Source organism: Hyla sarda, chromosome 5 (assembly GCF_029499605.1).
Source record: "Hyla sarda isolate aHylSar1 chromosome 5, aHylSar1.hap1, whole genome shotgun sequence".
NCBI lineage: Eukaryota > Metazoa > Chordata > Amphibia > Anura > Hylidae > Hyla > Hyla sarda.
Window position 1 is genome coordinate 330,418,244 of NC_079193.1, and position 26,356 is coordinate 330,444,599.

A 26,356-nucleotide genomic window follows, 5' to 3' on the forward strand; every position below is an offset into this window, starting at 1 on the left:
AGTCAAAAGTTTTTTCACTTGACAGGTACGCTTAAAAGAGGACCTTTTAACCTCTTCTAACATGACTGTCTAGTAAATCCTTACACTCTTTATGAAATATCACTATATATCTTATAAATATCTTATCCTCGTCTCAGCAGGATGATTTTGTAATCAAACTTATTCTTTTGTATTCCAAATCCAACAGAGAAAAATGGGGCAATGTTCCACTGGACGGTGCTTTACCATGAGTCCTTATATGCACTTGTAGATGTAACAAGAGTGATTTAGTATCCCATACATAATAGGACAACGTGCACCTGGTGTATACACCTTATGTCAAAGTTCAAGAAGGATCTGGCCAGTTACTAAAAGATACTAAAATAATAGAAAGTCTTAATGTTATTTAACACTTGTTTAAGCTGTAGGTAACAGTGCGGTCTATGCTCTGCAGTCCTCATATAGCCTATCATCCTGCGGTCCTCATCCCGTCTTGCGCCAGTGTATTATACTGTAGTGATTGTGAAGGCTGTTCTAAGGCAACACTGATGGGACAATACATTGGAGACCAAGATTCTGCATTATGGAGGAGAAGAAGAAGACAGCCTGCTCAAAGCCAAATATGATCACAGTGCAAGAGAGAGAAGAGAGCATCAACTTTAGGGGGAAACCATTATTTTCGGGCCAGCTGTACTGTAAACTGTTGATAAATTGATTCCCGGAGGTGATGGGGAATGAAGTGGTAAATCTCACATCACCGCTCAGACCTGACCTTGGTAGCGAGTCCAGCGTTTCTGCGCTGCTCTCTGGTAATTGTCATAAATGGATGGAGTTGTCTCACATTCCTCCCATATAATACACATTGATGAGCTATCAACCGTTTAGGGGCAGAAACAAGGGAACATAAAAATATGAGGTCAGCATCAGTCCTGGAAAACACGGAGCCATCCAAGAAGGATGATGTATTGTGGGGTCTATGTCATATCAGGACAATACGCTGCACTTACACTGAACTGTAACATAACCATGGAAGGCTTGGATCTACATGACCCGTCAGATGAACATCACAATATTCTGGAGCCACAGAACATTGTTACCCTTTTAATAACTATGGTGCTAAGAGTCGTTGTCGTAGAACCTATAAAAAGGACAAGAAATACTCATTCTTTGATATTTTCAATTTATAAGTACACATCCTTTACATTCTATAAGTCAGAGTACAGATCCACTGCAAATGTCAACTATCTCACTGGAGGACCATGTCCGTCCATAGTCCCCAGTTTTCTTGAATTACGGCATTCAATACTGCATTTACCCTGTAGAGGGTGCTACAGGAGAAATGTATGACCACCTGGACCACCTACAGCCAGATCTCTTGTGATCAACTAACTTACTAGGCTAGCTTCAATATAAAAAGGGGGGGTGGCTAGCTTCAAGGGTCATCACCCAGTTGACCCAACAACGTATGTAGACATATGGATGAAAGGGATGTATAATCACATTTGCCATTATACAGTGTTGCACATACTCAGTTTTCTTCCTATGCTTTGGACATAACATGAATATAAAAGTAGTTACAACTTATTTAAAGGGGGTTGTGGGATTTTTTTTTTTAAAAAAGCACTGTTGCCTTCTTCCATAAACTGCGCCACTCCTGACCATGGTGTCTGGTATTGTAGCTCTGTTAAATTAAAAAGAAGTCCGGCTGTGCTGCAACGCCACAAATAACCAGTGGACAGGTGGTGCTGTTTATGGAAGCCGCCATGTATTTCCAGTTTTGGACTTCTCCTTTAAGATATGAATAGAAAAACAGTGCATAAAAAAATAGCGTCTGCTGTGTTTTTAGCGGCTACGGTTGTATGGCCAGGATGCCCTTTTTTTTTATACTGTTTGATACTGCTTCATAGTTCTACCTATAGAAAAACTGAATGTATCATATTTGTTAGCAAGAAAACAAGCATAAAAAAAGTTGCAAATTTTTTTTGTGGAATGCTGTAAATTTTTATGCAAAATGGAAGAAAAGTCTAAAAAAAAATTTATGCCAGAAAATTGGCATACAAGCTTTGATACATTCCCTAATTTTTTTCTGATGACATATTTTTCATTCCCTCTATAGGCTGGGTGGTAGGATCCTTAGACATCCTGGGCAGCCCTGGCAGTCTGGTACGGAGCATCGGGAATGGCATTGCAGACTTCTTCAGACTCCCGTATGAAGGTCTCACCCGTGGACCAGGGGCCTTTGTGAGTGGCGTCTCCAGGGGGACCTCATCTTTTGTAAAGCACATCTCTAAAGGTATGTCTCGATCTTTGTTCTACGGCAGTGGTCTTCAAATTGTGGCCCTCCAGAAGTCTGGGCATGCTGGGAGTTCTGCAACATTTGGAAGGGCCACAGTTTGGAGATCACTGCTCTAAGGGTATGTTCACACTTTTAAAAGAGCCTTCTTAAAGGGGTACTCCAGATTTTTTAAATCAACTGGTGCCAGAAAGTTAAACAGATTTGTAAATTACTTCTATTAGAAAATCTTAATCCTTCCAGTACTTATCAGCTGCTGTATACTACAGAAGAAGTTATTTTCTTTTTGAATCTTTTTTGTCTGACCACAGTGCTCTCTGCTGACACCTCTGTCCATGTCAGGAACTGTCCAGAGCAGGAGCAAATCCCCATAGCATTTACATTGTGTTTTCTATCCCCTCTTTTTTTTTTTGAACATGTGTCTGCACTCTTCCCCACCCCCTCAGCCCAACCCTATATAAGTAGTAATTAGCTACACAAGGGCCATTCCTTTCCTAGCAGCCTCCCAGTCTGACTGGGAGAGCATGGTAAGTGAGCTGTTATACCTTGTTCACACTGGTGTGGTGCTGGGCGGCGTCCGTTGCTGCCGTGGCGCCATGTCTGTGGGGAGGTGCGACCCATAGACTGGTTTGAGTGGCATTGGGGCCGCTCTGCCAGTGAGTCGTTGTGGTGGTGGTCGCCGCCCAGTGCTACGCCATTTTATGCTAGGGACGTTAGGGATCCACTCTAAATAGGTGGCCTTGACGTGGCAAGTGGGCTTGTACTTTTTGATCAAAAATGTATACTAACAACCTGTTTTTGATATTATGCTGAGAAGAAATCAGATCATTATACAAGATTGTAGATGTGCGACCATGTCTGTTTCTTCTACCTAAAATCCCGATAGCATGCTTCTGCTCCGGACAGTTCCTGACATGGACAAAGGTGTCAGTAGAGAGCACTGTGGTCAGAAAGAAAGGAATTATACTACTTTCTCTGTAGCATACAGCAGCTGATAAGTACTGGAAGGATTAAGAATTTTTTTTATAGAAGTAATTTACAAATATGTTTAATTTTCTGGAACCAGTTGATTTAAATAAAAAAAAAAAAAAAAAAGGTTTTTAAACAATGTAATTATGTATAAGAGGCATAGCTTGTACTAGTCCTGGGCCTCCACTTATGCTTTTACATACACCGCACAAATGAAAGCTGACATATGTGCAGAGCAAAAATTAGTAGTGAGCATCCCAATTGGGATTATATTATAAAGCAGATGGCATAATGTTATTATTTTAATAATTTAATTTAGCGATGTTATTATTATTACTACTAACTTATATGTGTGTGTGTATATATATATATATATATATATATTTATATAATTTTTATTTTATTAAATTTTTTGCATAAAATAAAATACATGATTTAATGTCAGGTACAGTGAAGGTGATGCACAGTAAATGTCAGACTGCTATAGAGCATAACTATCTACAAGGGGAGGGAAACAGTAGTTGAGGGGGACAGCTGGTATTATTTTAATTAATAACCTTATTTAAATTATTGATTTAAATAATATTTTTTATTTTTATATTATGACGCCTTTGCCCAGCAGAACAATGCCACTGCAGCTATAATATATATTCCATGCTAGTTTATGGATACAGCACCTCGTGAATTGAAGGTTCTGTATTTTAAGGATAGCACTTGATGCATCGAACTTGAGAAATACTGGGAAACATGGGCCAGCGTGAAATTAGTAGAACCGCAGTGGCGGCACTGGTCTTCATGGCAAAGGCATCATATAATAATAACAATAAAATCATAATTAATTATTACATATAAATAACTACATTAAATTATTCATTACAATTATTTTATATTTATATTAAATTTATTTTATTCATTAAAATTACCACATAATTACGGTAAGTACAAGAATGGAATAAGTTGTATGCAATAGTATTTTCCTCCTCCTCAGTGAACTGTTGAACATTAAACATGCTATCCAATCCGCAGACATCATGTTATAGAGCAGGAGGAGCTGGGCAGATTGATATATAGGTTTGCGGGAAAAATGTAGTATAATTTATGCATTTTTCATTTCAATTCTCTGCCTAATCGGGGTTTAGGAGTCAGCGGGAGGTCCTGATCACTGATTTGCTGCTGCCTTTGCACGCTTATACAAATAAGACACTGATTAGGCCCCGCCCACTGGACTCCTAATCTCAGAATGAATAAAGTAGGGAGTAAATGACCGAATTACTCAATAATTTGCCACAAAATCATATATCAATCTACTCAGCTCTTCATGCTCTATAACACGATGGCCGCAGATGTTCAACGTGACAGGTTCCCTTTAAAGAAAAATTAGTTAAAAACAAAATGGTAGTGTATTTTACTGTATACTATGAAATGGACACATATACAGGTATGGGGATTTTGGATTGCTGTGATAATTTATCATCAGTTTCAGTGTTTCCCAAGCAGAGTACCTCCAGCTGTTGCAAAACTACAACTCCCAGCATGCCCGGACAGCCGATGGCTGTCCGGGCATGCTGGGAGTTGTAGTTTTGCAACAGCTGGAGGCACCGTGCTTGGCAAACATTGATCTGTTTACATATTTTTTATGGCTCCATGTTCTCTGCCGAAATTATTAAAATATGAATTATTCTCAATTCCTATATTTGTGTTCTACCGGGACCCCAATGTATGATATATTCTTCAATGTAAGTGCCAGCAATAGGATTATCTCGTGCGATCTCTGAATTCACAAGAAGGAATCTGGGGTACACACACATGATAACCCTCCCTGCATTTATTTTACATTCACTCCTGGCTACGATGCTAAATTATTACTGAGACTTGCCAAAGGGGAGATTTTATTTCCACAGAGCATACTGGTAATAAAAATAAAGAATAAATCACAGGTTGAGAAAAATTAATATTTCTGTGTGGTCATATACCAGGAAAATCCCCCACATACCAGCACTATTACATTGTGTCGTTTCATAAAAAGGATATATTTTAAGCTTGTATGGGTATATATGATACTCATCCACAATATATTGCAAATCCTTATATACATCTTCTGTGGGAGCCTTCCAAAATGCGATGTGCTGACACCCCCCTCAGGAGTAATGCGATGCTGGCTGTAGATCCCACAGCACGTGATAAATGGGGAAACGTTAAGTATATTTCAGTGTTCCTGTGGGCTATTAGAAATCCTACCCTGGGCAGCGCATTTCTTCTACAGCCGAAGTGTATAGAATAGAATATAGAATAGAGAGCAGGCGACTGTGTACAGACAGTGACATCTAGTGGCGAAGGGATGGAAACTGCAGAGCTACAAAAAAGGTTAAAAAAAATAAAAAACAGATAAATAAAAAATAAATATATATATTTTTTATTACATTACAAGATAATTCTTGTCAAAGAAATGAAGGTACCGTATATCTGTTCTTATAATATCTATTGCGCCAATATATTCTGCAGCCTATTTCAAGGGTTAATGTGCAAAGGCATTTCAGATCAACAAGCTATTTTGCATTAGGGATGAGGGCCCTGATCTAAGTTGCTTACCATCTTCTTCATTATGACTAGGTACCCTGACGTCTCTCACGAACCTGGCCACCAGTCTAGCACGGAACATGGATCGCCTGTCCCTGGATGAAGAACATTACAACAGGCAGGAGGAATGGAGAAGACAACTGCCAGACAGTCTGGGGGAAGGACTGAGACAAGGGCTGTCACGTCTGGGTATCAGTCTGCTGGGTAATGTGTCCATAATCCCAAATCTACCTATATTTTATCTATCTATCTATTTATCTCTCTTATCTATTTATCTTTTATCTATATATTATCTATCACATATCTATCTATCTCATATCTATCTATTATCTCTCTATTTATCTTTCTATTATCTATCTATCATCTTTCTATATATTTGCTTATATATGCTTCTCTTTTTGGACCTTTTATCTATATATCTGTCTATCTTTCTTATAACTATCTATTTAATATATCCTTTTGTTTATTTATATCATATCTACCTATTATCTATCTTTCTCTCAGTCTGCCTGACTGTCCATATAACTATCCTTTGTGTATCTATCTATCTTTCTCAGATCTGTCTCTCTCTCTCTCTCATATCTATCTATCTATCTATCTCATATCTATCTATCTCATATCTATCTATCTATCTATCTATCTATCTATCTATCTATCTATCTCATATCTATCTATCTATCTCATATCTATCTATCTCATATCTATCTATCTCTTTCTCCTATCTGTCTATATCAATCTATAGATAGGTAGATAGAGGGGGTTTTAGAGGGATGATATTATTTTAAGCATTATGACGTGTCACAATTGACCTGTGTTAGGTGCAGAACGCAGATTTTTGACCCTTACCCAGCCATCACAGTCTTCTTTGCTTCTCTTTCCACAACTCCCATAGGACTGTAATGGAGAGGATGATTTGACTGGAGACTGTGGCAGCTGGAAATCCGCCATCAGGCATCAGGACATATCTTATTCATGACAAAAAATACACCTGCTGTAATACACAGCTCAGGGTTAGATTTACATGAACCATTTAGTATAAATACATAGTTTCAGGATAGTTTCCCCTATTGCAGTGGTCTCCAAACTGCGGACCTGCAGATGTTGAAAAACTAGAACTTCCAGCATGCTGGGAGTTGCAGTTTTGCAACATTTGGAGGTGCGCAGTTTTGAAACCACTGCCTATTGTATTTACTCATCCATCGACCTCTCCCTGTGACCGCCCCCCCCCCCCCCACATGTAGTCTACCGTATCATCTTACAAAGATTTGGTTAAAAGAAGCCAAATAAAAACCGTGCATGCGGGCGCAGCACCCGAGTGTCATGTCCTGTCTGACTCTCTAGACTCGGCCGCCTGATGTTCTTCAAGTGATTTTCCATTTACATCTAATAAACTGTACGATCATTAATGCACATTAACAACCCGCGCTGTAACGCAGAAAATAAAAGCCCTTTTGGCTTAAAGTGAAGTAAACAATATGAACGGAAAATTCCAAGTTTGTGGAGTTTTCGTTGAGACCCGAGCCAACATTATATTGGAGCATGGTTTTGTTTTATAGTTGTAAATAATTGAAACTGAAAATATTCTTTATAGTGACATTTTTTTTCTCTATTTTATCCTGGAGAGAAAATGACTGTTCTCAGGTATGGAGGGGACTATGCTGTTTAGTAGATCCTTCCATTGTATCTTTATATTCAGCAATAGACGGGTGTAGTGCGGTGGTGCCTTAATTCCATGTTATAGGAGTCATTGTTATTAGAATTATTGCACTTTTTTTTAGATGAGATCTTTGCAGTCTGGTCCTCAGAATTTTTCATTATTGCTAGACCTAAAATAAAGAAGTTCTCTATGTAGTCACCTTTTGCTCTTGTAAGGGGATGAGTAAGAAAATATTTAAGGGCAAATGTCATCCAAGTAAGCTGGTGTTACTCTCGACGACTAGTTTCTGACGTTAAAGGGTGTTGTTTTATACTTTGCTCCATGTCATAGTCTAGGTGATTCCTGGTATGTTTTTTCACTTCACTTAAAGGAGTACTCCAGGATGTAAAAATTGTATTCCCTATCATAAGGGACCCCCCTGCGATCTTCCCAACGGTGCCCGGCTCTCCTCCTGAAGGGGGCGACAATGCAGCTCTGTGGGAGAGCCGAATCACTGCAATCGGGAATCTCCGGCTCTCCCATTAAGCTACATGGAGGGGACTTGGTGGCCTCAGCTTCGTGTCGTGGTCGTCATGGCTCTTTTAATACACAGAATTGGGGCACCATGTGGGAGATTGGAGGGGAAGTCCCAGCGGTCAGACCCCCCTTGATCTGACACATATCCCCCATCCTTAGGATAGGGGATACATTTTATATCCCCTTACTCCTTTAACATAAATGACTCCTAACCCCAGAAATAAAGCTCAGAAGTTTTGGCCTCTAGATGTTACACATCCTGTTGTTAGGCTCAATCCGTCTCTAGTAACAGGAAGACGAGGACAGAGCACATGAAGTGAAGGCAGGGCTGATCTAGTGCAGGAGAGGAAGAACAAGCCTTGGCTGTGTGCCTACAATCTGTTAGCCTATCTTCATCTTCCAGAGGATCCTCACTGTCCCTGAAATGTTAATCAAGGCTTCCCTACAGCAGCATTTCAATGCCTAGTTGTCCACTTTCTTTCTGTTCTGCTGCTATTTCTTTCCTTTTTGCTCACATGGCACCTTGCAAACCCAGTGAATCAGTAACCTTTGCTCCCTCCACATGCCATTTATACTAGTGTACTGTAAATCTTCCCCCAGCATGGTGTTTATTTCAGTGTACTTTCACCAGCACTGTCATGGTATAGCAGTAAGGGGTAGGTGCTGGGCCCTTTATTGACCCGGCGGGTCATTCACCACATTACTCCTAGTCTTAATACTCCACTATGCCTGCTCATTTTATGCCATCCTTAATACCTGGACTATGTGACTACTAGTTCAGGAGGATTGTTGCAGGTAATTCTGGGTACATTCTCCTCTGATCCGTCTTTGGTGCAGCTGCAGTGATCTCATAGCAGTCATCCTGCAGTAATCTTAATGCTCAGCAGGGGGAGCTGCAGGGCCCTGCTGGGTGTACGTGACATTTGCTCTCTGTTCAAGTGGTTTTCAAACAAGAACAAGAGTCTCTTCTATCACCGCGCAGGATATGGGGAAGAGATCGTCCTCGCTTTATTCTGCTGGAATCCATGGTGTAAATGTTTACATGACTATATCCACTACAGCGTGTGTGTAAGGGTAAAATCTCAACTCCATAACCAAGACTTATCCCCAATATGATTAAAAGCAAAGGGGACATTGTGTTTGGTGCTGATAGACTTGTACAGTCCATACTGAATAGACCCTATGGCAGTACAGGTGCCCATGCTATTCAATGCATCGCTACAAAGTAAAAGATTTATGCTGAGTGGTATGTTTTGTTTTCTTTTTATAAACACTGGTAGCTTATGGTTGACATATGGAATATATCGGTGTACAAAAATAAATAAAGGATACCTCTGACAGAAGACCCAATTTACTTTTCTGAGGAATAGTTACATAGTTTCGCATGGTTAAACCCCTTTAACCATGCGAAAACTTTTTTTTATATATCAACTGGCTCCAGAAAGTTAAACAGATTTGTAAATTACTATTACTTCTATGAAAAAAATCTTAACCCTTTCAGTACTTATGAGCTGCTGAAGTTGAGTTGTTCTTTTCTGTCTAAGTGCTCTCTGATGACACTTGTCTCGGGAACTGTCCAGAGTAGAAGCAAATCCCCATAGCAAACCTCTTCTACTCTGTGCAGTTCCCAAGACAAGCAGAGATGTCAGAAGAGAGCACTGTTACCAGACAGAAAAGAACAACTCAACTTCAGCAGCTGATAATTATTGGAAGGATAAAGATTTTTAAATAGAAGTAATTTACAAATCTGTTTAACTTTCTGGAGCCAGTTGATAAAAAAAAAAAAGTTTTTCTCTGGAATACCCCTTTAAAAAACAGACCAGAGTCCATTAAGTTCAATCATTCTATATCCCTATTGTGTCCTCCTATTGTGTTCATCCAGAGGAAGGAACAAAAAAAAAACCTTATGAGACTGATGCCAACTTCCCGACTCCAATATGGCATCAGAATAAATCCCTGGATCAACATCCTGTCCCTATAAATCCAGTATTCATAACCTGTAATGTTCTAACGCTCCAAAATCACATTCAGGCCAATTTTGATGTCTTTTATTGAGTTCACAATGACCACTTCCTCTGGCAGAGTTCCATCGTCTCACTGCTCTTACAGTAAAGAACCCTGCTCCGTGCTAAATTAAAAAAAACTTCTTTACTCCTTTACTCTAAATGCAGAGGATGACCCCTTGTATGCGGTTCTCCCCCCACTCCATAGTTGTGACACTTTCTTTCATGTCACTTTCTGTACTTTACGACGTGGAAGGATTTTCTATTCCGATGATTGATCCTGTAGAATATAATATGTGAGCATTAATAACTTTTCTGGCGCTCCGCTCGTCTGTGGTGTGTTCTATGTTGGTGTTGGCGGCAGGAAGATATTGTGCGAGCACGTATGGTGTGTACTGCGTCTTGTTGTACTTCATGTGACACGAGCTGTGTTTTGAGCTGCGGTCTTTTCATGATCTTAAGGATGTGAGATCAAAGCGACCATAGACATTCCATGGGAAAAGGTCGCAAGAGATGACTCTGTAAGGATTTGTAGACTTTCCTAATATGTGGTACGTTGGTCCTGAAATTGTAACCACAAACCTCAAAAAGGTCCCCAGAGGAAGTGGTGAAATGTTACATGTTGGGCCAGAAGTGCTGGAAGTGATTTACGTTCTAGCATCCAATGATGTGGGTAGTGTCATGTGATAATCCCTGCAAATTCCACTCCGAGGTTCTGGTGAGGTTAATCCCGGGATCACAGCAGTACAGTGACCTCTGTCGCCCAGGATGGAGATATCATTGTCATTCTGCTACTAGGATAAGAGTAGTATTTGTGCCATTAATAACTATAGAGGTTTACATCAGTGTTTGTATCTGGTGGTATTATATACGGCTTGGTTCAGTTACTATTGTAGCACATTAGAATAGTACAGAATAATGAACTAGTAAGAAGGATGGATAGATAAACAATGGAGGTAGTCAGAAAATTATCCCAGGTAGTGAATGTCTTCTCCCCTATATTCTTTGCCATCATGTGAATCTATTTGAATTTGTTAAAGGGGTACTCCACTGCCCTAGCTTTCAGAACATTTTGTTCCGAAGGCTGGATGTGGGCTGCGGTGGTCATGATGTCACGACCACGCCCCCTAAAGGAAAGTCTATGGGAGGGGGTGTGGTGGCTGCCACACCCCCTCCCATAGACAAAACCATAGACAAAAGAACCTTACTACAAAGTAAGTCATTGTGCATCTAAACTGAGGACGCCGAAACAGAAGATTATAGACTCAGCATTTAAGGTATAAAAGATAAAAAGTAATAATTTTATTTAGATCATAAAGACATATTAAAATATGAAACAGCAAGTGAAAATGATAAAAAGGGGAAAGAGCAAAAGGCACCAGGATACAGCAGAACAATGGTGGGTATATGGACAGGCTAGATATATACCTACATAAATATCAGGGGCAACCAAATAAGGGCTAAAGCATACGTGTACGGCATCAAGTGAAAGGCTTAAGCCTGGATCAGTGATAAAAATCCAAAAGGCTGCCAAAGAAAAGTCATACAAAGCAGACAACAAATCATAATATCATTTAGGATGCCAGACCAGACCCCAACGATCGTTTCGCTTTCTAAAGTGCTTCCTCAGGGGGCGTGGGTCCATGACCCCTGAGGAAGCACTTTAGAAAGCGAAACCATTGTTGGGGTCTGGCGGGTCTGGCATCCTAAATGATATTATGATTTGTTGTCTGCTTTGTATGACTTTTCTTTGGCAGCCTTTTGGATTTTTATAACTGATCCAGGCTTAAGCCTTTCACTTGACACCGTACACGTATGCTTTAGCCCTTATTTGGTTGCCCCTGATATTTATGTAGGTATATATCTAGCCTGTCCATATACCCACCATTGTTCTGCTGTATCCTGGTGCCTTTTGCTCTTTCCCCTTTTTATCATTTTCACTTGCTGTTTCATATTTTATTATGTCTTTATGATCTAAATAAAATTATTACTTTTTATCTTTTATACCTTAAATGCTGTGTCTATATTCTTCTGTTTCGGCGTACCCCCTCCCATAGACTTGCATTGAGGGGGCGTGGTGTGATGTCACGAGGGGCGTGGCCGTGATGTCACAACCCTGCACCCAGCATTCGGAACAAAATGTTCCGAACGCTGGGGCAGTGGAGTACCCCTTTAAGCTTAGTTTTCATTCCTCCAATCATAGACTTGCATTGGAAATACATATCTAGATTTCAATAGTCTCTGAACAAGTCGTGGGCTCAGGAGTCTCCTTGGGAATTTTAAAAGATATCCTTCCCCCAGACCAGATATATAAGAAAAAACTACAGACAAGATGGCCGACCGTTATCAAAGACCATCTGAGGAAGGGGAATTTACCCCGAAACGCGTCATGATCCTTTTGTTGTTTTGTGTTCAATAAAATTGCTTGATTAAGAACACTTACCTGCATCCTGTGTATACCTGGATAGAGCAGCGCCTGGATCCATTGGTCTTTTTTCTCACAAGTATGACAGTTATCAAAGGATGTCTAGTGTAGTTGTTGTTCTCCACCCTTTTTTTGATGTGTGTGCAACACATTCATCAAGAAGTTGCAAGGACAATAATACATTTAATGTGTTATCAGTACTTTGTACGTTTCCTTAGTGTAGAGGTTTTTCTCAAATCTCCATTTTAGGTGTAGATTAGCAACTTTTTTTGCAACTTTTTACTGAAGTTGCAGTTAATAAATATGTGACCATAGTGAAAATGACAAATGGTGTCGTGCAAGACAACATTGTGGAGAATGTCTATTTGAAAAGTCACAAAAGAGGCGCAAAAACCCCCAACTGCACCAAATATAGACAACAAAACAGCTCTAAATGCAATGATAAATGTCCCCTGATATGTTTAACATGGACCTTAATATAGTCCTTTATTCATGCAGCCTGAACACTCTGATCCATTGGGGCAGGAACTCTACAAGATCTTATATCTAAGACATCAACTAAAAATCCTATAAGGTCTACATGGATCGGACTTCTTAATCTTAATCGGATTCAGTTCTGGGGGCTTTGAAGGCGAGGTCACCACTTAGATCTCTTTGATAATATTTTTCCATTCCTGAACAATTTTTGCAGTGTGGCCGAGGCCATCGGCGTAACTTGTAGCTTCTGGGCCATTTTTAATACTGATGTTTTCTTATGGGGCAGATGTGGTTTGGGGCCCCCTTAGGCACAAGGGCATTGGTGCGACAGCTAACTCTGCACCCCCTATAGTTACGCCCCTGGCCGGGGCATTATCCTGCTCATTGACACCACTTTAAAGGAAAACCACAACCATGAAGGGTGGGACTTGTCTGTATAATGTTAGGTAGCTGGTATTTGTGACCCAATCATGTAGCCATGTGGGCCTTGTTGGAGTCACTCGGATCCTTATAAATGTGCATGTTTCCTGCTTCTTACACTTCTAACAACTTTTAGGACTGGCTGTCTTGGTGCCTTATATATCCCAATCTTGGACAGGTGTTATGGGAGAATCCATCCCATCAGCTTCACTTCTTGGTGTTTTTAATGTTATGACTGATCAATCTATGGGGCAGCCGGGCACATATTGAAGATGTAGCAGCCGATGAGGTTTATTTGTACATCACAAAGACTACAGCTTAACATCCCAAAATGCACATCGAAGGGGACATATCTAATATTGGCTCAAACCAGAGAACAATACATTACCGCTGACCTGGAACGGTAATATAGAAGTAGTCATCTCCATTAGTCGTGCACTCAATTCCATTTCACATGACCCGACTTCTGCCACTAAAGGGATTTTGAGTGCGAAAAACTAACATTACATTTTGGCAACCTGCGGAGTGCGTGCATCATTGTATTGACCTCAGAACAATGAGTAGTGTACGGTTATGTGTTCTCTGTACTCAGTTATTAGCCTCGGGGGTCCGTGCCTGTCCAGATCTCCCCCTAATCGCATTTTATTGGATTTAATATATAAGACCCACATTAAAAGCCCAGAACAAGGTCCAGGGATAAATGATAGGGTAGGTACAAGCGTGAGAAAGTCCCCCTTTCCAGCCATTTTTATGAAGCCCCCCGACGTATTGTATTCCATATGCTCCAAAGCAAACAGCGGCCATAGATTCCCCATTGATGTCTGCAGCCATGATGCACAGGCTGAAATATTCCGGTGTTATTGGAGATAGCAGGCCTGGCGGTGTCACTGACAGATTTTTGAATGTCACCTCCGTCTACAAAAGCCTTTTTAAATCTCCGTAGTCCAAAATATCTGAAGAAAAATGAGAAGAACAGCAAAAAAGAAAAGGGAAAAAAAAAAAAGCAATACCATTAAATTGCTGGGAATGACTGCGTCCCATGGTAAAGTTAATATTCCAAAGAAATTAAGTGTTTCAATTCCTCGCTCAACATGATCGTATTTCATGAGGTCTATTGGTTTTCTTAAACAACAAAGGCTATAAAGACAGAAGGAAAAATATATATGTCATGGATTGGCCGGGTGCAGATACTGCTCTGTGATTCGGGGGGAAGAATAATAGGCTTTCCTGTTCAGGAACATGTAGAGAATAGAGATGAGCGAACTTACAGTAAATTCGATTCGTCACGAACTTCTCGGCTCGGCAGTTGATGACTTATCCTGCATAAATGAGTTCAGCTTTCAGGTGCTCCGGTGGGCTGGAAAAGGTGGATACAGTCCTAGGAAAGAGTCTCCTAGGACTGTATCCACCTTTTCCAGCCCACGGGAGCACCTGAAAGCTGAACTAATTTATGCAGGATAAGTCATCAACTGCCGAGCCGAGAAGTTCGTGACGAATCGAATTTACTGTAAGTTCGCTCATCTCTAGTAGAAGAACATCAATCACACCATATAGTGGGACGATGGGTGTTGTAGTCTGCTCGTCATTGGAATATTGTAGTTGATAAATGCATCCAAAAAAATCAGAGCTGTGACCTGTACAAAGATTTATGAAGAAATTTTGGACCCCAAAAAAAAAAGGAATAATAAAAAAAGGGGAAAAATTTGCTGTCCGTAGCCCTAAAGCTTATAGTGTTTTCTTCTTGTTTCAGGTGCAATCGCTGGCATTGTGGATCAGCCCATGCAGAACTTTCAGAGGACGTCCGAAGCTCAGGCTTCAGCAGGACATAAAGCCAAAGGGGTCCTCTCCGGCGTGGGGAAAGGAATTGTTGGCGTTTTCACGAAGCCGATCGGCGGAGCCGCAGAACTGGTGTCGCAGACGGGATATGGTAAGTGGCGCAGGTGGTGATCTGAAACACACACAACGGTCACATGTGTCAGTGGTGTGCCTTTAAGGCAGTGTTTCCCAACCAGTGTGCCTCCAGCTGCTGCAAAACTACAACTCCCAGCATGCCCGGACAGCCGTTGGCTGTCCGGGCATGCTGGGAGTTGTAGTTTTGCAACAGCTGGAGGCACATCGGTTGGGAAACACTCAGTGCTGCAGTAGTCTTGCATGTCTTCCTGCAACACTTGAGAACAGCAACACAATGTTTAACCTCTATGCGGAGGACTGTCTGGGAAATTCGTATGAGAAATCTTGTTGGTGTCACGATTTGCGTCCCTATGAAAACAATATGTGGCACGTCACGTATGTCTTTATCCTGAACACAGATTTTTATAGTCATGTTGGAATAATCTGGGCCATATAAACTATGGTGTATATTTCCATTAAAGACAATGGGACATGTTTTAGAGTGGAATTAGAACACTGACTGCGTTGTCAGAAAATGTAAACATTTTTATATATAATTTTTTTGAAATTTTTCTAGAAAATGAAGTATTTCTCACAGAAAAGGATTGCAGTAACACATGTTTTCCTATACACATATTTAATCCCTTTGTGTGTATTGGAACTAAACCAAAAAAGGGAGGAAAAATAGCAAATTGGACATAATGTCACACCAAACTCCAAAAATGGTCTGGACAAAATTATTGGCACCCTTAACTTAATATTTGGTTGCACACACCCTTTGGAAAAAATAACTGAAATCAGTCAATTCCTATAACCATCAATAAGCTTCTTACACCTCTCAGCCGGAATGTTGGACCACTCTTCCTTTGCAAACTGCTCCAGGTCTCTTATTGGAAGGCGCCTTTTCCCAACAGCAATTTTTTAAGATCTCTCCACAGGTGTTCAATGGGATTTAGATCTGGACTCATTGCTGCCACTTCAGAACTCTCCAGCGCTTTGTTGCCATCCATTTCTGGGTGTTTTTTGACGTATGTTTGGGGTCATTGTCCTGCTGGAAGACCCAAGATCTCGGATGCAAACCCAGCTTTCTGACACTGGGCTGTACAGTGCGACCCAAAATACATTGGTAATCCTCAGATTTCCTGATGTCTTGTACACATTCAAGGCACCCAGTGCCAGAGGCAGCAAAACATTCCCAAAACATCATTGAACCTCCACCATATTTCACTGTAGGTACTGTGTTCTTTTCTTTGTAGGCCTCATTCCATTTTGGTCTCATCTGTCCACAAGACGTTTTCCCAGAAGGATTTTTTATGAATTTTTATGTCTCTGTGTCAGCAGTGGGGTCCTCCTGGGTCTCCTGCCATAGCGTTTCATTATATTTAAATGGTGACGGATAGTTCGCACTTACACTGATGCTCCCTGAGCCTGCAGGACAACTTGAATATCTTTGGAACAATTTTTCTCTTCCGTCCACGCCCAGGGAGATTAGCTACAGGGCCATGGGTTGCAAACTTCTTGATAATGTTGCGCACTGTGGACAAAGGCAAATCTAGATCTCTGGAGATGGACTTGTAACCTTGAGATTGTTTATGTTTTTCCACAATTTTGGTTCTCAAGTCCTCAGACAGTTCTCTTCTCTTTCTGTTGTCCATGCTTAGTGTGGCACACACAGACACACAATGCAAAGATTAAGTGACCTTCTCTCCTTTTTATCTGCTTTCAGATGTGATCTTTATATTGCCCACACCTGTTACTTGCCCCAGGTGAGTTTAAAGAAGCATCACATGCTTGAAACAATCTTATTTTTTCACAATTTTGAAAGGGTGCCAATAATTTTGTCCAGACAATTTTTGGAGTTTGGTGACATTATGTCCAATTTGCTTTTTTCCTCCCTTTTTTGGTTTAGTTCCAATACACACAAAGGGAATAAACATGTGTATAGCAAAACATAACTGCAATACTTTTCTGTGCGAAATACTTCATTTTCTAGAAAAAATTCAGGGGTGCCAACATTTCGGCCGTGACTGTATACATATATATCGTTGTATGCACAGGGAAGGGGTCCTTTAAGCATACACCAGGCTACTTTGCATCAACATAATTTCGAATGCTGTTTAAAATAGCCTAGTAGACGCAAAACAGGGCTAATTTCTTCCAAAAACAGCGCCCGACCTGTCTGCAGGTTGTGTGTGGTATTACAACTTGGCTCCATACACTTCAATTTAATTAAGCTGCAGTACCACACTCAACCTGAGGACAGGTGTGGTGCTGTTTTGTAAAGAAATCAGCTCTGTTATCTGCTATCAAGAGTGTGGTGACCCAGTATATACTAGATGGTTGGCCTGTTCCACCAAAATTGGGTTGGGCAGCCGTCTGTTATACCTCTATGGTTTGTTACAAAACCTACAAAGAAAACTAATTGTGACTGAAAAAATGTATTCTAACTTTTCTTCAAAGTTACAATAAATGCTTTAGTCCAATTTATAGGGAGGCAGTGCTCACGATCCTTCCAATGTAATCCGAAGGAAGAGGTGCATGGGCCTTGCACTTAGAAGTACAGCCTTTGTTAATCCAGATAAAAAGAAAAAAAACTCCCCAAAAATATATTGTAGTATAAATATGCAACAACATAAAAACTACAAAAGAAAAAAGCCCCCCCCCCCCCCCCGCACTCTTACATATTTTGAATCAAAGATTCTTAGTTTTAGTATAATATGTAGTCGTACTATGACTAACAATCTTGGATTCCAAACGCATTAGAGTCCAGGGGTGCTGGGATGTTGCATATTTATACTACAAAATGTTTGTTTTTGTTTTTTTAGTTTCTTATTTTATTTTGGTTGATTTTAGTTTATTTCTAGCCCAAGCTCCTTTTTGTTTGCTATGGTTTGTATTGATCCTGCTATTCTGTCAACAACAGCTTGTTTATGGTTTTGAAAACCCAAGACTTTTTTTTTTGTATACATCACATTGTCAAAAAATACGCGGAACAATATTAAACATATATTACAGAGCTGATAGAGATTACCTTTGCTTACTGTCCGATCTGCCAATCACTGTCTACAGTGCCGACCCGCCTCAGCCTGTGATTGGCTGAACAGGCAAATCCTGTGTGTCAGGAGAGAGAACAAGAAGTTCTGAGCGGTGGCATTGGAGCTGCCAGAACGGCACCGGAAGAGGATCCACAGGTTTCTTTTAGTTTCACTGCCACCCTGAGCACCTGTACTCTCAATGTAAACATTTTTAACCCCTCATGGCTGTTAGGGCTGTTTCTGAAAACAACTTTGTTGAAAGTTTCCACCAGAAATCAGCAGAGTTGTAAATTTAGCTCCAGAGTAAAATATGGGTTTTAACATGGGATTGGTACAGGATAAATAATCCAATATATTGTTTAAGCGTACCTGTTATTTGCATAAACTTTTTATTTAATTTAGATAACATTATATGTAAATTAGTAATATACATTGGTTAAAAATGTGTATATTTTTGGGCAAAATAATGCTGTCCCTGCAGCTATTGCCTGTGTGTGTCTGTGCAGAGACAAAATACAGGACCTGTTGGCGGACAAGCAGGGCCCTGTACACTGAGGACAAGCAGGGCCCTGTACACTGAGGACAAGCAGGGCCCTGTACACTGAGGACAAGCAGGACTCTGTACACTGAGGACAAGCAGGGCCCTGTACACTGAGGACAAGCAGGACTCTGTGCACTGAGGGCAAGCAGGGCTCTGTACACTGAGGACAAGCAGGGCTCTGTACACTGAGGACAAGCAGGGCTCTGTACACTGAAGACAAGCAGGGCTCTGTGCACCGAGGACAAGCAGGGCCCTGTACACCGAGGACAAGCAGGGCCCTGTACACCGAGGACAAGCAGGGCCCTGTACACTGAGGACAAGCAGGGCTCTGTGCACTGAGGACAAGCAGGGCTCTGTGCACTGAGGACAAGCAGGGCTCTGTGCACTGAGGACAAGCAGGGCTCTGTGCACTGAGAACAAGCAGGGCTCTGTACACTGAGGACAAGCAGGGCTCTGTGCACTGAGGACAAGCAGGGCTCTGTGCACTGAGGACAAGCAGGGCTCTGTGCACTGAGGACAAGCAGGGCTCTGTGCACTGAGGACAAGCAGGGCTCTGTGCACTGAGGACAAGCAGGGCTCTGTGCACTGAGGACAAGCAGGGCTCTGTACACTGAGGACAAGCAGGGCTCTGTACACTGAGGACAAGCAGGGCTCTGTACACTGAGGACAAGCAGGGCTCTGTACACTGAGGACAAGCAGAGCTCTGTAGCTCTGTACAGTGAGGCTCTCTGACGTGCTGCCGACTCACACAGCCAAGCCAGGAGACTGCACAGAGCCCTATTTGTCCCGCTCACACTTCTTGTACAGTGACCCCCGGACCTACGATGGCCCCGACATATGATCAAATCGACATACGATGCTTTTTTATGTCGGGGCCATCGCATTAAGTGCTATCCGGCAGCGCAAAATGCTTAAGCTGCTGCCGGATAGCAGCTTAATGTTGCCCGTATGGTGCGGTAAGTATTACTTACCCCTTCACGATGCTTCGGGGTGCCCCCTCCGGGTCCAGCGCTGGTCTTCCGGTGTCTTCTCGGCCCTCTCCGATGACGTCAATACGCTGCTGTGCACGTCATCCAATAGGAATGGTGTACGCAGCGGCGTAATGACGTCGCTACACAGGCCCAGTAAGGCCTTGCGGAAGACAGCAGAGGACCGGAGAAGACAGCGGAGGACCGGAGAAGACCAGGAGAGCCCAGCGGAGCCCCAGGGTCACCATCGGGAGCGGCGGGGACACATTGCAAGCGGCGGGAACAGGTGAGTACAGCTTCCTATACTTTACATTGCACGAATCCCTCAACATACGATGGATTCAACAAACGATGGCTCGTTTGGAAATAATTACCATCGTATGTTGAGGGACCACTGTATTTTGTCTCACACAGGGACAGCATTCTTTGCTTAAAAATACACAAATATTTTTCACCAATGTATATTAAAAATATACATTTAATGGTATTATCTACATTATATAAAAATATTTTGCAATTGACAGGTACACTTTAACATTACTGTATTTGGTTGTAAACTGGTGCTAATACATTTGATTTGTTTAATTATTTAAATCCATAGAGGGTGGGTTTTTATATAAATCAAGCAGAATTGTGAATGCAGCACTGAAGTCAATTATAGCATCTAATTTGGGATTGGCACTAGATAAATAATGTAACGTATTGACATACACTCATCTGTGTTAATCCTTAGAGGGTGAGTTTTTAGTAGGGATCGACCGATTATCGGTTTGGCCAATATTATCGGTATCGGCAATTACTTTGCCCATAAGCCAATAATGCCCCGCCCCCCGCACCGCACCGCGATGGGGGCGAGGTGTCAGCAGAGAACGCTGTGGACAAGACAACAAAGAAATTTAAAAAGAAAATAATTTACTCTGTAGCATACAGCTGCTAAAAAGTACTGGAAGGGTAAAGATTTTTTTATGGTAGTAATTTACAAATCTGTTAAACTTTCTGGCACCAGTTGATTTAAAAAAAAAAAAAAAAAAAAAAATGTTTTCCACCGGAGTACTCCTTTAAATTCTTCCTAATGTACGTGAAATCCATGAGCAAATGTAACTTTTTTTTGTTCTCCAATTTAAATCTTTACGAACTGGGATGTATATTCTGCAGTGGAAAAAAACCCAGGGCATGTTCCCTCCCATCTCAGCCGAACATATTCTCTGCGTCTGGCGTTCCAGGGAAATTCATCCCCCCCGTAAAACGTTTTTTATAGTATCGCTGAAGGTTTTACAAACCACTAATTCTTGCTGTAATGACCATGCCTCATTTATTAAACCTTTACAAGCCTTCACAATTGCGCACATGTTGTCTCCTCTTCTCCTCTCTCTCTCCGGTTTTTCCTCCCCGAGACCTGTTTAAATAGTTCTCGCAGTCGCCCTGTTGCTTGCTGGCACTGGCCGCCGCATCCCCGAAAACCACATGTCTCCGGAGGGCTCATAAACCTATATGTATCAATGTTTAACAGCTGGATTAAGTAACTTCTCTATAAATACCGTATCTAGGCAAACTGTTTGTTTTTTCGATTTTACCATCCATGACACGTACGGAGAAGAATTTTTCGTTTTTCTTTTTTAAGGGGGAGAACGGTAACTTCAGCCCCGGGATCTTTTTTTTTTTTTTTAACTTTTTCGGAGGAACTTGTAAACGCCGTGTGTGATAGCAGTCGGGGATGGACGGCTCTCAAGAGTATTAGGTTTCCTCTAATTGCTAATATACAATTGCCTTTTTAAACATTCTGTATTTTTTTTTTTTTTTCGGAATTAAACTAATGCGAGGTTTAAGTGCCCCGGCCATTGTATTTTAATGCTCTAAAAAAAAAAAAAAAAAAAAAAAAAATCTGCTTCCAAAAATATGACCTCATTGTAAAGTGCTCTGAATATTGAGCTTTATATAGAGATACGCTGCGCTTGTGTGTAGCCCTTTAAGAACCCCCTGAAGTTACCATTTATTGTGTTTCTGGTCTCTAAAGCCAAAACTGTGGGCCTCCAGCTGTTGCAAAACTACAACTCCTAGCATGCCCGGACAGCCAACGGCTGTCCGGGCATGCTGGGAGTTGTAGTTTTGCAAAAACTGGATGTCCATGGTTTTGGAGACCACTTGGTATCCCTTTGACCCCTTAACATAAAGGTTAAATGTACAATAATATGAAAAGTGTGTCCAGGTCAAGCGTTATTGTTAGAGATGAGCGAACTTAAAGTAAATTCGATTCGTCTCGAACTTCTCGGCTCGGCAGTTGATGACTTTTCCTGCATAAATTAGTTCAGCTTTCCGGTGCTCCGGTGGGCTGGAAAAGGTGGATACAGTCCTAGGAGACTCTTTCCTAGGAATGTATCCACCTTTTCCAGCCCACCGGAGCACCTGAAGGCTGAACTAATTGACGCAGGAAAAGTCATCAACTGCCGAGCCGAGAAGTTCGTGACGAATCGAATTTACTGTAAGTTTGCTCATCTCTAGTTATTGTCTCTGTTCCTCCTCCAGGGATTTTACATGGAGCCGGCCTATCTCAGCTTCCCAAACAGCGTTATCCAGCCAGTGATCTGCAAACCCAGGATGCACAAAACAGCCACGTGAAATACGTCTGGTAAGTAAAGGGATCCTATACTAGCCTTAATAAAGAGAGAAATAAAACTTTTTAGGGCAGGGTCACACGTGCCATATTTTGCTGCGTATTTGCTGCTTTGTATTTATCTGACCATGAACTATAGGGCATGTGTGACCATTACCCTACTCTTACTGAGAGAGTAGTGGATGCATGGAATAGCCTTCCTGCAGAAGTGGTCGCTGCAAATACAGTGAAGGAGTTTAGGCATTAATGAGATAAGCATAAGGCTATCCTTCATATAAGATAGGGCCTGGGACTATTGATAGGATTCAGATTATTGGGCAGATTAGATGGGCCAAATGGTTCTTATCTGCCGACACAATCTATGTTTCTATACCCTTCCAGTGCAGAGTTTTGTCTCTTCTGTAGAGGTTGAGACCCATATACGCCTTTATATGGTTGTCCAGTCTTGCTGAAGTTCAACCGATACCCGTCTAATATAAGTGGGGGGCCTTAAAGGGGTACTCCGACCCTAAACATCTTCTCTCCTATCCAAAGGATAGGGGATGAGTTGTCTGATCGCGGGGAGTCCGGCCGCTGGGGACCCCCATGATCTCCATGCCGGTGACTGTGGCGTTCAGAACATGGAAGCTTGGAGCTTCTGTGTTTTATGACATTTCGCACACTCCATTTATGTCTATGGGAGAGGGCGTGATGGCTGTGGTCGCCTGTCATCTGGCACGGAGCAGAGTTCGCTCCGTGCACCGGATGACCGGGTTGCCGCAACGGAGCTCGCCATCAGACATTTTATCCTTTAGATAGGGGATAAGATGTTTAGGAGCGGATTACCCATTTGAGGACACACAGCTGTATGTCTTACCTCTGGGTACCTCCAACCCACCTATTTGAGATTTTCTTCTAGCCTATAGCTACCCTCTTTCTTGCTGTTACATATAACTTGTGTCATTACTCTCCGAACACTTAAAAAAGGTCGCAGTAGGCGGGAATTTTAAGGCTTGCATGCCAGTTTTCTAGTGTTAAAAAAGAAAGTGCAAACATTTTTGCTAAAAATTACTGACTTCTCTGTGTTTTATATGCCTGTATGCCTCATCTGTCAAAGGGGCGTGGCTTTGATACAAAAGGGGTGTGGTCAAAGTGTAGTGGCTTTTTAGGCACATTCATTATATGCTAATGTTTTAAAAGTCACAATATTTTTGCCCTATGAACCGCACAGCAAAAAAAAAAAAAAAAAAAAAAAATTTAAAATATATATATATATATATATATATATATATATATATCTATCATCGGTAGTTGCAGTATTCGGCAATCCCGAAAGCTTGTCTCTACAAAATCTTGTTAGTCCAATAAAAAAGGTATCACAAGATACTGCAACCACCGATGATTTTGCATCACTGGACTAATATGGCTACTCCTAACTAATTATATATATATATACATAGGAAAAAATGTGCAATCGTGTATGAAACTAAACATAAGAAATAGTCACAAATGATAAATTATCCCCTTATGTTATTTATGCTAAAAACTATTGAAGATTTGCATCCAATGTGCATAGATATATGAATAAACAAACATAAGGCTACACTGGGTTTTGTACATTATAAATTACATAAAAGTAAACACATATATAGCGCCCCCATGTGCTGACATAAAGGTACCACAACTCATGCAGATTTTTTCTCCTCTCCAGGAAAATGCTCCAGTCTTTGGGCAGACCTGAGCTGCACATGGCTCTGGACGTGGTCATTGTTAGCGGCTCAGGGCAGGAGTATGTTGGCTGCCTGCTGCTCACGTCGGAGGTTCTCTTTGTGGTCAGTATCAGTGAGGACACCCAGCAACAAGCCTTCCCCGTCACCGAAATAGACTGTATGGAGGACCAGAGCTCGGAGAATGGTCTCTTTGTGCAGCTCAAGCAGCAGCCGGTCTCCAGTGAGCTGGAGGTAAGTAGCACAAGTACCATTGCTCCAGGCCCTTGCGGTGGTAGTTGTGATGGGGGCAGCATCTATACCAGTGTCCCTCCAGCTGTTGCAAAACTACAACTCCCAGCATGCCCGGACAGCCTTCGGCTGTCCGGGCATGCTGGGAGTTGTAGTTTTGCAACAGCTGGAGGGACTCAGTCATTCAGATGATGGGGTCCTGCGAGTCATTTCCCACCAACTACATATTGATGCTAAGAAGAAAATAATAAAGACATAATTTTGTGTCTCGCAGTGTGATGGGACCAGAGAGCGCCTCTCCGAACAGCAGTACAGCCGACTAGTGGACTACGTGACCAAAAGTTCCCCTCACTTGATCCCCAGTCAGTCCTCACTACACATCGCCACCCAAGTGGTAGCCGCAGAGCCCCCACCGTCCAACATAAAGACCTATCAGTTCCTGGTGGAGGCAGCGTATGCCCGGGTGTTCATCAGCAAATTCAAGATGGTGAAGAACAAGGCGCTGCAAAGAGGATTCTACTGACTGGCAACCTCAACTCTGCAGCCACAAATACACAACCACAAGACCCAACAGAACTACCCTGCGGATTACAGCCCCACAATACCTATCCTCTGACAACCCTTAACAGGAATAACATGCAGTCTGTTTAGTTTTTATTTAATTTCAGCTTTTGTGTCCTGCATTGTATATGGTTCTGGTTTGAGGGGTCACGTGCACTATTAGGTTAGGGTAACGTGCACTATTAGGTCAGGGTCACACATGACGTATTTTGCTGCTGCCTTTCCTAAAATCAGCTGCGTATTTTGCTACCCATTGACTTCAATACGCAGCAGCAAAATATGGCACGTGTGACCCTACCCTTACTATACAGTCAGACATGAGATATAAATGCGTTAGGCCAATGTTGAGGCTTCTCCAGCTGTCCGCCGCAGGTTGGGGACTACTGCTTTAGCAGATACATTCCTCCAAAACTGTGGCTGGGTCTGCCAAATGTTATCAAATACCTATGGCCAACGTAAATGCTGGCCGCCATATTTTCTCTTTCCTGCCCAACCTATGGAATCCAGGATCAATGGGTAATTTTTGTAGACTCATCCGACATCTTAGGCTACGTTCACATGGCCGTTGTCCCCCGTCTAGATTTTGTCTGTTATTGTCTCCGAAACGGACCATTCTATTAACGGATGCTAATTAGTGGCATCCGTTTGCATCAGTTTTTCATCCGTTAGTATCAGCTGTCAACAGACTCCTGCAGCATGGACTACTACTACTTACCCCATCATGGAACATACTTGTTTTCATGATGGGAGTAGTAGTTCCCCGGCTGCGGGAGTCTGCAGGTGGGTGGGAGGCTAGATTAGTGTTTGTACTACTACCCCCATCATGGAATAGTCTGTTCCCGATGCGATCAGAAATTTTTAAACAGGGGAGCGGGCGGCATGCTCCACTCCCCTGTGATGTAGATCGTGTGCGTGTTTTACTTTCCTTTTCAAATACCCCACTGGGAGGGTTTTTAAAGTGATTAGCAAGGATTGTAATGTTTCACTACACTGGCAGCCAGGGAAGCATTGCGCTGTGCTCCCCGGCTTCCCTGACACACTGCAGGACCATATGTATAGAAGCGCTGCAGTGGGCCAAGATCTATAGGTAGCGCAGTAGGGGGGGGGGGGTCAATATACATAGCTAGTGGAGTGGGGGGGCAGACATATAGCGCTATATGTCTGGCCCCCCAGCTGCGCAAGCTATATATTTAGCTCCCCGCATCGCTTACATGTGTTCCCCCAGTGAACACATACAGCACATCTGTGAAGTATACTATTAGCTGCGCATAATGCTGCTGGCCGGGGAAAGCAGAGCAATTCCGCCCACTTCCCGGCCAGCAGATGCGCTGCTGATAGCATACTTTTCATGGATAGTGCTGCGAGGGACATGTGTGTATAGTAGCGCTGCAGGGCACAGATATATAGTGATATATATCTGTGCCCTGCAGTGCTACTATACACATATGTCCCTCACAGCACTATCCGTGAAAAGTATGCTATCAGCAGCGCATCTGC

The 26,356-nt window shown here is 42.0% G+C and overlaps 1 protein-coding gene across 1 annotated transcript in view; it reads left to right on the forward strand.

Annotated features, from left to right (window-relative positions):
* VPS13B (vacuolar protein sorting 13 homolog B) overlaps nucleotides 1-25,820 on the forward strand; it is a 1,225,788-nt gene extending 1,199,968 nt beyond the window's left edge. The window contains exons 57-62 of the mRNA XM_056522379.1: nucleotides 2,096-2,272; nucleotides 5,852-6,022; nucleotides 15,067-15,243; nucleotides 22,274-22,376; nucleotides 24,052-24,301; nucleotides 24,573-25,820. Coding sequence (XP_056378354.1) covers nucleotides 2,096-2,272; nucleotides 5,852-6,022; nucleotides 15,067-15,243; nucleotides 22,274-22,376; nucleotides 24,052-24,301; nucleotides 24,573-24,821 — 1,127 coding nt within the window. The 3' untranslated portion in view covers nucleotides 24,822-25,820. The remainder of the gene's footprint in view (nucleotides 1-2,095; nucleotides 2,273-5,851; nucleotides 6,023-15,066; nucleotides 15,244-22,273; nucleotides 22,377-24,051; nucleotides 24,302-24,572) is intronic.
* Nucleotides 25,821-26,356: the final 536 nt, after the last annotated feature.